At 35.1% G+C, this 13,169-nt stretch overlaps 1 protein-coding gene across 2 annotated transcripts in view; it reads right to left on the bottom strand.

The window, feature by feature from the left end:
- MMP16 (matrix metallopeptidase 16) overlaps nucleotides 1-13,169 on the bottom strand; it is a 177,451-nt gene that overhangs the window by 41,822 nt on the left and 122,460 nt on the right. For both annotated transcript variants that reach the window (XM_065830111.2, XM_065830114.2), the window contains 2 exons: nucleotides 10,968-11,129; nucleotides 7,825-8,042 (listed from right to left, as the gene is read on the bottom strand). In XM_065830111.2, the coding sequence (XP_065686183.1) occupies nucleotides 7,825-8,042; nucleotides 10,968-11,129 (380 nt within the window). The remainder of the gene's footprint in view (nucleotides 1-7,824; nucleotides 8,043-10,967; nucleotides 11,130-13,169) is intronic.

The raw sequence follows: 13,169 nt of genomic DNA, 5'->3' as shown, positions 1-13,169 counted from the left end.
TGAGAGTCTCAGAGAGACACAACTGGGTCAGTCATTGAATAAAGTGTTTTAGCCCAGTCCCTGACCCTAGAAAGGAGGGTAGCTGCCTGTGAAAGCTGAGAGAAGGGAAGGAGACAGCAGAGGATCTTTTGCACAGTGGGAAGGGGTGGACACTTCCTCCCCTGCAGTCCCCTTGGTAGTGTTTTGTGAGCAGCAGCCACACACCCCAGTCTTCTCTGCCTGGCCTCCTCTTATGAGCTGAATACAGAAGTCACAATACAGTCTCCTGACCAAATCTCACTAGCTATCGCCTGTGAAAGTCATGTTCCAAAAGAGATGATTGATCTGATGCTACTGGAAAATGAGTGGATTAAACAGTAAAATTTCAGTGGATCCACAGAATCACAGAATGGCTGAGGTTGGAAGGGATCTCTGGAGGTTTTGGGGGAGTACTAAGCAATACTCGATCCCTCCTTTGGAGGAAAGTGAAGAAAACAGGTAAATGTTTTGGAAGGCAATGCCCTTTCAGTGCTTATATTTCAATTGCTACACAAAATCACAGAAGTGCTGAGGTTGGAAGGCACTTCTGGAGATTCAGCCCCCTCCTTTACTCAAAGCAGAGTCAGCTACAGCCAGTTGTCCCACTCTGTGTCCAGTCAGCCATGAGTATCACCGAAGATGGAGACACCACAGCTTCTCTGGACAATCTGTTCCAGTGTTTAATCTGTAAGTGATTACACTGAAAGAGTTTTTCATTACATGAAAATTGAATTTAAACAAAGCATTCTCTCTTCTTATTCTTTCAGGGAAATGAAAATTCAGAAGGATATTAGTCTGTAAGGTCAAGGTGATACCTAAGCACAGCTGCCAAATCTACCTCTTCTCCCTAGACTGCATTGCAATGCACATAATCCAAACTTGCAGTATGGAGATAGTAAAGTAAAAAGTACCATCATGTCACGCAAAAAATGCTATGAGCAGAAAGAACAATATGTGTTTTGCATGTGAGGGTTTATTTGGGTCAAGATGGTGTGAGCAATTACAAGCTAACAAGATGGTAACACCACTTGCAGTAGATGAAACACTTGTTCGATACACTCTTGAGGGGTCCACAGTCAAAGATACCAGTGTCTAAGGGATAATAGCTGCCCTTCTGAAAAATCTGAACCACATGTATAGTGGAACAGTTTGGCCTCAGAGGACAGACTGTATCTAATTAAAAGCAAAGCACATATGATGGACATGAGAGGAGCTCAGTACCATCTGCTCTGCTACTGATCAAATCCTTCTACAACACATTGTTTGCCAATGAAACCATAGCCTTTTGGAAAAAATAATAGCACTCTTTCTTCTGACAAATCTAAAGTCCTGCTGAAGATACTGAGTCATGCATCCTGCTAAGGTTGTGGTTTTAATGGGCTAGTACATGAATAATAGGAATTTTATTACCCAGATAATACGGTACAAGTTGCTCACAAGTTTCTTACTCTTGTAAATAAAGCCCTAATAATATGATTTTTTAGAACTTTCTATACGTAATATTTATACGTGTACAAATATACCTGTAGGCTAGTAGGTGCTAGATAACAAGTATAGCTATGACTGGCTTGTCACCTTTCAAATGGACATAAAACTACGTAAAATAAAGTCCAAGACAATTTTTCAAAATATGAGAGAGTAGAAGGACTTTTTGACGGATCTATTCTGGTACAATTATAACCCCGGTGATTATATTCTTGTCTAAATTCCTCTGCAGCTGGATGGACTATGCAACCTACTTTTCATACAGTGATGAACAGACTGCTTTCCATTTTAAACCTATGGAATGTGTTAGCTAAAACCCTTCCTTAGCTTAGAAGCACACTAAAAAGTTTAGGTAAAATTTGGAAAATATTTTTACCTCGTCAGTAAAAGTATCCATTTATCAAAAATACACAAACTATGACTTCTTAGTATTTGATCATATTCCCGCTTTTTTCCTTCTTGACACCTTATATTTTTTTTTTTTTTTTTTGTGCCACAAAACATCCATTCTGTACATTTCTAATGGGCTTGGTCTACTGTGATACCCATTAATTTTTTCTGCTTTGGTCCTTCCTTTTCAACATATAACATTAGTTACCTGAATTAAAGCAGTCCTCCTCCCTGATGAGTTAAAAAATGGCAAATTCCATCAGATTGTTCTTCTTGACATAGTGATATAAAAGGCAGGGGGAAAGGAGTCCGCTCTCTGCAGACCTAGCTACTTCTGACCTCCTGTTCCCAGTCTTTTACAGTGAGATGTTAAGTGGCTTTCCCTCTCAGATCACAAAGTGTCTAATTCCACAGCATCCTCTGTAGAACTTTCCCAGGCTGCAGCTGTTACCCCAGACATCCACAGCATCACATGACAAAAAACAGTTACACAAACACACCAAGAGAGCTTTGAAAAAATGTCTGGTTTCAAATACGGTGGAGTCAAGTCTCATACTGTAGCTGTTTCTTTGTCTCTACTTGTTATTATTAGCATTTCTCCTCCGTCTCATGGATTTTTTATTAGACCTAGCAGTTATGATTAAATACTCAATGCTAAAATGCTTTAAAAATTCCTCATATGTTTACCACACATAAAGAAACAGTTTTTATTTTTTTTTCCTTGTGTTTAACAGCATGCTCGATATAAATATATAATTCTGAAAGGGATATTAAATGGCATCTATACAGTTATGTATGAAAGCAACTGCAGCCTAAACTAATGCCAAGGGGTAATGACAGCCTAATTGGCTTGGCTTCTTTGGCACATCATAAATGTTTTTACAATGGTTCTTAGCAGATGAAGAGTCAGAAAACAAATTTCTGCAAGTTGTAGAGAAATTACTATAAAATAGTAAAACACAGCCTGTTAAGGCCTTCCTAAAATTGGTTCCATATTCTACCATCTGTAATGTTAACATTTCAGAAGACATTTCTCTGAGCTGTAACTGCTATTTGTCTGACAAACAAGCTTATTCCTCTTATATTTATATTACATTTCAACAAACACCTTACTATATGACAGCAGATAAAAATGCTGTTCTTCAAGGACTGAGTTAAATTTTCAACATGAATACTAAAAACATTATTGATTATATAAGATCCATTCATTTATTTTTTAAGCATTTAGCATTAAACAAAGCAAAGACCAGTGCAACTTCTATCAGATGTTTTTCCATGAAGCAAAAACCTGGGTCACATAAACAAAGAGCAGTGACCTGTCCTTCTAACTTGCTGATCATGCAGGACAAGTTCCACACATTTAGCACTTTTCTAGATCAAGCCTGTTCAAAAAACTAAGTGTTTTGCTAAAATCTGTGAAACTTAAAAAGGACATTAAAAAAAAAAAAAAGGGATATTAACAGCAGTCACACAGATTGTTGAAGCAGAGCAAGAGGTAATTTTGTTGCCAAGGAACAATCAGCACACAGAGTCACATACAAGCTATACACGCCTCAAAAATAACAGAAGAAGCAACCATTGTTAATTATCTGCATCCTTTGAGGATGCATTTTGAGGATACATTCTGTGTAACCATTGGCTCCCTTCAACATTTTTTAACTGTGTGAAAGATTCAGAAGGTGTTAACATAAGTACCTTTATTGACAGGACATCATATATTACCTGTGAAATAGTTTTGCTACAGAAGACTGGAAAAGCAGTGTGAATTGCACAGAACACAGGAGGAAAGCAGAAATCTGTGCTGTAAACTTCTTCACTAATGGATCTTTTCTGATGATCTTAGACAATTGCGTTCCTTTTCATGACGCAGTAGCCCTGGAGGTACTCTCTGGAGACTTTAAGGAGAAGACAGTATTGTCTGATACCACATATTGCTATATACAATGGCTGAGAGGTTCTTCCATTCAAGGCAGACAGTGTCATGCCACTCTGTACAACTTTCCCAGAAAAGGAAGAACAATTTGTTTTTCTCCATTTTCAGCCATTTTCTGTGTCCCAGGGGAGTTCTAACTAAACAGAGGGAGAAAATAACTAGAGAAAAGATTGGCAAGAGTGACAGCTAAATACTAATTGCATGCAGCATAAATACAGAAGCTAATTGAAATCTCAAGATAAAAACTTGGCACTCACGAACTTTGGCATAGAAATTTTTCTGTCCTGATGGTTGCTTATATCAATTCAAGCATGTATTAAATAAAAGCAGTTACAACAAAATGCATTCGATTAAGAAAAACTTCATACACTTTTAAAATACCAGTTATTGACAACTGAAACCAATAGTTACATTGCATTGATTTTAACTAATATCTTTTTTCTATAGCATACCATATCCCTAAGCCTTACGGCTAGCAGCGCATTTTAAGGGCATCTAATTTATGGAAATCAGGAAAAAGTCCTTTTGGGACAGAGCATTTATATGTCAGTAATCCATGTATATTTGATGAATTTATTTTTTCCTTAAAATCCAATCATTTCTACTAAAACAACTGATCTACCAAGTCTAATTTATTTGGTCATCTTTGGGGAATCTTTAACAAATTGGTTGCTTTACTTCCATGTTTACGGTTCATGAGAGATCAAGAACATTTCCTCTTTATTTAATTTCTATAACCGTACAATTTTTTATCAAGTCTTACTAAAATTGTTACTTTATTAAGGTGATGGCAAAACAATAAAAAGGCATGGATAAGTGTAAATTCCATTTTCTCTTTAAGTTTATTGTTATTGTTTTATCCTGGATATATCCATTTGAGAATGTCAGCTAGTCTTAAAACCACAGACAAAACTCATCAATTTGACTGAACATAGAAATTGTTTCTAATATTCTGGTACTCTTTAATATACCTAATAGCTCAACAGCCAAGAGAAAACAATCTTCTTGAAATTAATATTGTTTGTAATCTACTACAAAAATCCACAGTGTATCTCAAACTGTTATCTTTCATGCTTCAGTTTAATGTTTAAATTAGAATTTAATTATTAAATGGGCTTACATTCTTCAGCTCTGTGGCTAAGTTCCCAAGCAATTTCAAGGACTATTTAAACAAATTGAGCTCCTGAGCTTGAAATTTGCCCATGAGATAAAGGAGTGCCTATTTTCAATTTGAAGTTGGTACATGGCATACATGCCATTCAGAAGGCAGTAAAATATGCCGCTATACAATCATTACAGACCTGTGGATAAAGACAAAGAAAGAAAAGGATATCATTTGATTAGCCTCCAACTTTATTAATTTAACTCATCTGGGAACTATCCAGCAATAATTCTTCCAATGAAGGTAGTAATTCCTCTTTAATTGTTTCCACCTGGTACAGTACTGCCATCAATCCCCACTTCTTCTCCATCTCTGTTCCTGGCTCTCAGCCCACCACTCATGCCCTCCCAGTCTATCCTTGTACTAGCATTAAGGGGCAAGGGCAAATAGGTTTGGTTTTTGGTGTGTCAGAACACAGAACCTCCAGCTTTGCTTTTTCCACTGCTGGATGCTTTGCCTGCATTCAGCCCCTATTCCTGTTTATACCATCTAAAAATGAATTCCTGTCCTGCTCTCTCTAGAGTATGACATGCTGAGCTTTTATATTATAACCTGGTCCCCTGAGATTCTGCAAAGTAAGCTGAAAATTACTAACAACTCCTGACTTTTCTAATTCCTTTTCCTCTTTCCCGCTCCTTTTGTACTCCTCCTCATACACCAAAAGTCACTCACCTCTGCCAAAAAAAACCCCACCTTGAACGAGTAATGAAACTCCTTTAGCAGACAAAAATCTTCAGTAGCAAATTAATGTACAAACCAGAAATTTAAGGCCTATTAATCGAGCATTCAAAGACACTCAGACAACAAACTCAAAATTTGTATACTTAAGGAAACTCTATTGCTCAATATGCTAACCCCAGTCCTGCCTTGTCAAGCTCCCTGAAGAGAAAAGGAGAACTGTGGGACCCTTATATAAATTAATGTGGGCAAAGGCCATATCTTTCTTCCCTTTCCAACATGTTGCTTTTATGATTGCAGTACCTTCATTTTGGAGAGGCAGACTCTAAACATTAAATCTGTAAACACTCTCTTACTGGTCATTTTCCCCAGCAAAGTTTTACTGTGTTTCCTCATTAGGGTGTGGATCATGAATGGAGTTTTAGTTTTGGAACACAAATGCAGTTTGCACACTAGTAAGTATAGTAACTGTATAGTAAATATGTAGTGTTAAGGCAGTAAGCAGTAAACACTTTTGGAGAAAACCTAATTTTTATTTTCAATTAGAATGGGTAAGAGTGGTTAGTAATGGTAGTGAACCTATTTATCCAGGAACACAGACTTGGCTAGACAGGAATTTTTGTATTAGTGAGATAGCATTTCACTATTTATCAATTTATGTCTAAAATAAATGAGAATATGTTCTATTGCTCTTGAGGTGGATAACATGAGATTGAAGTAGGCATTTTAATATCCTGTTTAATGTCAAGTTAGAAAATTAGATTCTTCCTTAACCTTTGAGTTTCAGTCATAAAAGACTGATGGTTCAGGACCTCACAGTGTTTGAAAATATACCATCTATTTAAATGGAAAGGGCTGCCAGCCCCAGGGCTGGCAAAATCCTTAGCTGCTTATGGGAGAAATATTTCCTGCTCATTGGGTTGTGAAGGTAGTTCAATAATTTTGAATGAATTCATGTAGAGCTATTTGTACTTTTTTTTTTTGGTATGCTAAAGAAAGTGAAAAGCTGGGTAGCATTACTACTAAGATTTATCTGGAGTGATAGATTACATAAAAAGAAAATATATAAAGGAGAAATGGGTCCTATCAGAAAGGACATTGAAAGCCATTGAATTGGGAGCTTCATCTTTTGGGACAAATTCATTGCACTTCCCTTGTACTTACACTATTGCTGTACTGAAAAGTGTTATCTGTTCATGTGAAAGGCCCTTCTCTACCTAAAATGTTGAAGTTTAAAAGAATATCACATATTTACAAAACAAAGATCCAACACTTCCTATTGCTTAAGCAGATTTGACACACCAGTAGTTCAAAATAATAGATTATCCTGTTGCTTTTTTTCTGGAACATTTGCACAGCACTACCTCTCAACAAATTTGTTTAAGATTTAAGAGAGTGAAAAGTAATTACTCTGTAATTATTCTTCAACATTCAATGCCTTCTGGAAACTATACTGCAGATCACCTCCTAACATAGCTTTGATGTCTATGAGACTTAGCGAAGTTCTTCTACCAAAAGATTGCATTTCAGTTTTATTTGTCTATTTTGATTTATTGTATACACCACACTTACCATCTCAGAGCAAGAAGATGAATGGAAATAAGCAATGACACATTTGCCACATTTTTGTGGCAAAGACCTTTACTTAGATATTGTGGTTTCAATGCAATCACAACACAATGAGAAACTTCCTTTGGAAATTACAGATCTACTTGTAAATGAGAAACTTCCTTTGGACATTACAGATCTACTTGTAAAGTTAAAATTATAGTTCTATGAGGGAAAAAAAAAAAGTGTTGAAGACACAAGATCTACTGTATGTCTGGATTTGGCCGTATTCCCAACAAAATCATTCCTATTATTCCTTTTTATGTCTCCATAGCATGTAGCATTTATTTACCCTTACATTTGGAGGTACTACAGTTTCTGCTGACATGGTCATTTTCTCGAAATAGAACATTACAGCAGTCCTCTGCTAGACGTTTAAGTCATGTGTATGTTTATTTTTTAATTTATTTCTTGAACTTTCTAACTGTGAGCAGACTGGGAAAGTGGAGTCATGATGAATGAGAGTTTGCTTTAAAAAAACAAAACAAAACAAAACAACAGTATAAATGTAGACATTTGATATAACATTGAAAAATTCACAGCCTCTTACCTTAAAAACAAACATTTCCCGGCGAAGAATAGCCAGAGTGTTGAAATTCCCATCACAGATGTTAGGCTTGGCTCCAGGATAGGTAGGTTTGTCACCGTTGGGTTGCCGGGGAGGTTTAGGTTGCCTGTCATTCTTCCGTGGGTCTACAGGAGGGACTGAGCGATGTGGGGGCACTGTTGGCAGAGGTCTTGTTGGTGGTGGGATTTTGTCAGGAGGACCTTTAAAAATAGCAGCAGGATGCAATTTACATGCCCACCAGTGCACTCAAAGAAGAAATACACGACAAACACCTGCTAATCAGTTCAAACCCATCAGTGGACAGGGAATAGAAAAAGTTACCTAATGTACATTTTCTATGCTATTAAAGAATATAATGAACGACTACCACAAAACCAATGCTCATTATCCAGAATTTTCCTTCTTTATTGGAGCAATGTTCCAATAAAACCTGCAAAGGATGCATACTCCACCATCATTTCAGATGAGAAATAATTCATAGCACCTATTTTCCCGAGTAAGAACCACTAAAACAGAATCATTGCCTATCGTAAAAAAAAAAATAAAAGAAAACAAAAAAAACTATTCCTAATAAGATCGTTATCAGTGAATAGGTTTTCAACCCATATTTGTAACTTCCACTCATCAATTCACATGTGCACATATGGGGCATTCTGGATATTTCCTAATGACCCAATTTGTAGGCCCAGTAATGTCATGTGCATTAGTGACAGGACATTCCCAGCTTTCTCCAGTGCTCCTTGCTATGTATAGGAGCTCTTGAAACTGCACTTAAAATCCTAGGCATCCACATAAACAAACCCCATAATTCACATGTTATCTTCAATATTCTGAAATTAATTATTTTTTTAATTTTTATTTTCCACTGAGTCTTATAAAGCTAGATACCCAGTAATTAAAATAATTGTTCTCAAGATAGATGGATTTAAAAGAACGAAAGTGTAAACTAAAACTCTGTACAGTGTTTTTATAACATTTTTCTTCATTCAAATATATTTTCTGTCATAATTTTATTTGATAATTTTCTGCCAGAGTTTGATGGCAGGTGAAATCACTATCACACTCATAATTTTTGTATCTGAAAGTCAAAAGGCCATCCTAGACAGATACTGTTTATAACCCTAATGGAACTGAATGACTTGCAATGGGTGATAATAACTTTCTCTTTTTACCCATATTACTAGGTTTACTTTTGTTTTCCACATTAAAAAAAAAAAAAAAAAAAGTAAAATAAAAAAAAAAAAAGAAGTTTCACTTGGATCAGTAAGATTTCTGGAAACAAGATGAACACTTTGATTTTGCTCATTCTATTTGGGCACCTCTCCAAGTCATTTAAATACACAATCAATTTTGACTTTTAAAAATAAATATCATTTACATGACCAGCTTCAAAAAAACTTTTGAGTAGTAAGACAACTCTAAAACTGCATAAATGGCATTTGACTTTCTGAAAGTTTTTCAAAAAATTTGTACATTTTAAAGAACAGGATGAACTATGTAAGGAAATATTAAACTTGCCAAACAGTTGTCATACAATGTAATAAGGCATTCATTTAATTCACAGTTTTAAGGTTTGTGACATTTATAATTTACGGCTACTAATGGTGTTTCAAGGAATACTACAGACCAAAGTAATTATTTTAATAGATGTGACATTTTTATTGAAGCATATGATTCCAAATCACCTCTTGATTTTAAAGGGAGCAAAGGAATCAGTTTGCAGTAGCTCATGTTGGAAAGTTTTTAACCCCAAACCAAAGTTTTCATATGCCATTTGGTGGTGATGTCATATACTACTTCCCAGGGGTAACACATTTCTCTTAATGTATAGTCCACAGCTGTTAGAGCTTAGTAGCTAGTTTTCAGCAAAGTATTCTTGTCTAGCCCATAAGTCTAGACTACCGACTTATGAGGTCGTGAGAAACAACCTTCCTTGCAGCTAATCACACAGAAAAAAAAAAAAACAACAAAAAAACAACCAAACAAAACTTGATCAGTCAATCATTTTGTAATTGCTATTTATGTTTTATGAAAATATATATCAGTGCTTGTTACTATAATATTTTAAAATGCTCTTTAATATAAAACACCATGGAGGCTGCAGAGTTCTAGTTTGCAGTACAATAATCCTACACAATCGTAATTGTCCTTTCTAGCAGTAAAGATAAACAAGGAATGGCCCTGATAATATTCATTATAAACCTGACTCTCAAACCTTTAAAATGAAAATAATACTGAATCAAATACAGAATTAATTGGGGAATATTAAACAAGTTATTTCCAGATGATATGTACTGGATAAATAGCATTAACATACAGATATCACAGATTTTTCACTGTAGGAGAAAAAAAATATATATATTTTTAAAGAAAAAGAAAACACACTATTTAACAGAATCAAAGTGTTTAAAAGCAAGAACAAAATCATGTCTTTGGAAATGTCAGGAACAGTCATATGGGAGCTAGTATTACATTCAACCCATAATCAGAACATTTTTTTATTTCACTTACCTTACCTTGTCAAATTGAATTAAATACATGCAAAATTTATTTACAACAAATGTGTCTTTTATATTAGGGCACAAAAACCTTCATCAAACTTAATTTACAGAAGTGTGCCTTTTTTCCTCTAGGTAGTTCAAAGTCTTGGGCTGGTAATAACATTCTTTTGATATCAATTTGCTACATTAATCACAAGAAAGGGTTTTCCTGGGACCACAAATTTTGTATACCCAGAGAATTGTTTAGAATTTTAACTGATAAATTGAGAAGAAATCAATTTGTCCAGTTACATGAGCTTGGACTATTGTGGAAATAAGCTCCTTATGTTTTTAACCTGCATTTCTTAATATTTTCATAGTTTGGAGTCCTTTTGCAGATATTTTCTGTATAACTTTTTAAAACATTTAAAATTACTATTCCAGATGAGTGCAAATTTGAATGCAAATTGTTAACAGTGAGAAAAAAAGTAAAAGAGTATCATCAAAATCTTTGGCCTACTCACAAGAAGGCCTTCAGCACAATAATACACTGACAAATTCTTTTGGAGAGGTGGTATGGACAGGAGGACTTCAAATGTATTCTAAAGTGAAAAAATTATGTTACTTAATCAAAGCATGACATACCGTATATCTTCTGGATGCCCTGTAAATCATCATTAGGTAGTTTGAAGTTGTCAGTTTCCATATACTGGTAAAATGGAGCCATGATTGCAGTGGGATCATTAGAGTGCTCCAAGCCCAGAGCATGTCCCAGTTCATGCACTGCAACTAGAAACAGATCATTTCCTATGAAGAGAGGAAAGGGAAAAAAGACCTTTGAAACCATACACACAGTAACAGAAATAACAGAAGTGGAGGACTCTGCATTTGAAAGATATTTTCACTGAATTTGAATTCTACAAGGTAATGCTCAATAATGAATCACAATCTGGCAGCAAAGGCACCTTTCCTTTTTATTTTTTTTTTTTTTACTAGGAAACCATTATTGTTACTTATGTGATCCTTTTGCAGATAACATAATCCTTATCTTTTTTAACTGATGTGCATGGTTAGTGTGGGGTTCAAGTGTCATTACTCAGGTCTAGGCTTGTGCACAATTTGTGACTTGAAGCTGATGCTGTAGTGAACCTGAATAAAAATGCTTGCATCAAGACAGAGTTCCAAAAGGAAAATATCCCTGCTGTGTGTGGTAAATTTCACAAATTGAAGACTAAGTACTTAGGATAAACCCTATGGGGAACAGTCTTCCAAGTGCTTGTAAACAGACCCCTGCTGGTTATTTGTAGATGTTGTCCACTTCTGAATAATCACAACTGAAATCCTAAGGAGGAAAATGTGGGTGTCACACTATCCTTCTCAAAATAGGATGCCCTTATTTATGTCATTGTGTAATTCCCTTATAAGTGTAGTTGCTTACTTAAGTATTAGAACTTCTCCATTTTTTAGGTCTAAAAAATAAACCAACACACTTATGTTATAGACTGGTATAAATTTTGTTATTCCCTTATGAAAATAATATTTTCATTTTTTATTACAGGGTAGTGAACACAACTAGAAATTTTCACAGCAGAAGTATGGCACAACAATCAAAGCACACACAAACACAAGTCATTTTTTTTATAATATAATAATATTTTTTATAAAATACCTCTATGGTGTTCATTTTGTCTATTTTTATTAATCTGAAGCTTAGTTCCGCTTACTTTCTATGAGCTTTTTGCACAGATTCTGTGTGTAGTCAACTTGTCATACAATAAGACTTTGGAAAAATGTTTTACATTAGGAGAAAGATTCTGATCACTTGGAGAGGGTCACATCCAGGATATTGCCCATTTTCACCACCTACGGATGGGAAAAATCATCCTCCAGAAGTGTGTTCCTGTCCCACTGACAAGAGAAGTATTCTAGATGAGCAGCTTATGCTGAACATCTAACTTTTAGACACCTGGACTCAAGTGAAACAGATGCCACCTACAGTAGGTAGCTTCTTGTTGAAATAATGGAAGGCCTATACTGCGGTCTAATAGTTGTATATTAGAATAAGAAAATGCTCGGTGGTAACTCATCCTATATTCTGTGAATTCTTTGGAAACAAACAATTATTTTCCACTGCTGGCACTTGATCTGGAACTCTAAGTACTATTACAATACTGAGTAATTATATTAAAAAGTTAAACTTAGCAAAAAAATTTACATATATATAGGCACATTACTTTACATACATACTTAATAGGATGTCAATTTTTCAAGTATTTCTTATTGTTTACACATAGAAATAAGCTTTCTCCCAAGTATATATGAAAGGGGAAACACTTGGCAGTAGATGTCTTCATGAAGTATGGAGCCATGCTGATGTTTGTAAAATAAATATTTGATTGAAAGTGTGGAAAAAATCACAACTAAAACTATGTGCTTAGTTGACAGAACCTTTTCATGTCTTTCTGATTCTTAATCCCAGAAATATGAAAGCTAAATGCTCTTGCTCTTTTATACAGTACAGTTGTAAAGAAAAATCCTGTCTCTCAAAAGTTAATATGACATAATGAGCTTTCAAAAATGAGAAGAGTTTATCCTATAATTTATAATTACGTTATTTCCAGATGAAATATTTTCATGACAATATTTTTTCTTGGATGTGGTTCTTTTTATAGTAAAGCAGATTCTCAATGGGCTGTCGTAACAGGTTTGATAAACTTGACTGCCCTGGTGACGAATGCTTTTGATATCTGAATCTGCCCTTCTAAACAGAGTCAAAGCTGATCTTGACATTATCTCATATGAATGAGCTACAGCTTCTGTAGCTAATCTCAGCATTGGAAGTGATGC

This window comes from Patagioenas fasciata, chromosome 2 (assembly GCF_037038585.1).
Source record: "Patagioenas fasciata isolate bPatFas1 chromosome 2, bPatFas1.hap1, whole genome shotgun sequence".
NCBI classification, from domain to species: domain Eukaryota; kingdom Metazoa; phylum Chordata; class Aves; order Columbiformes; family Columbidae; genus Patagioenas; species Patagioenas fasciata.
This window is presented reverse-complemented; position numbering and strand designations above follow the sequence as displayed.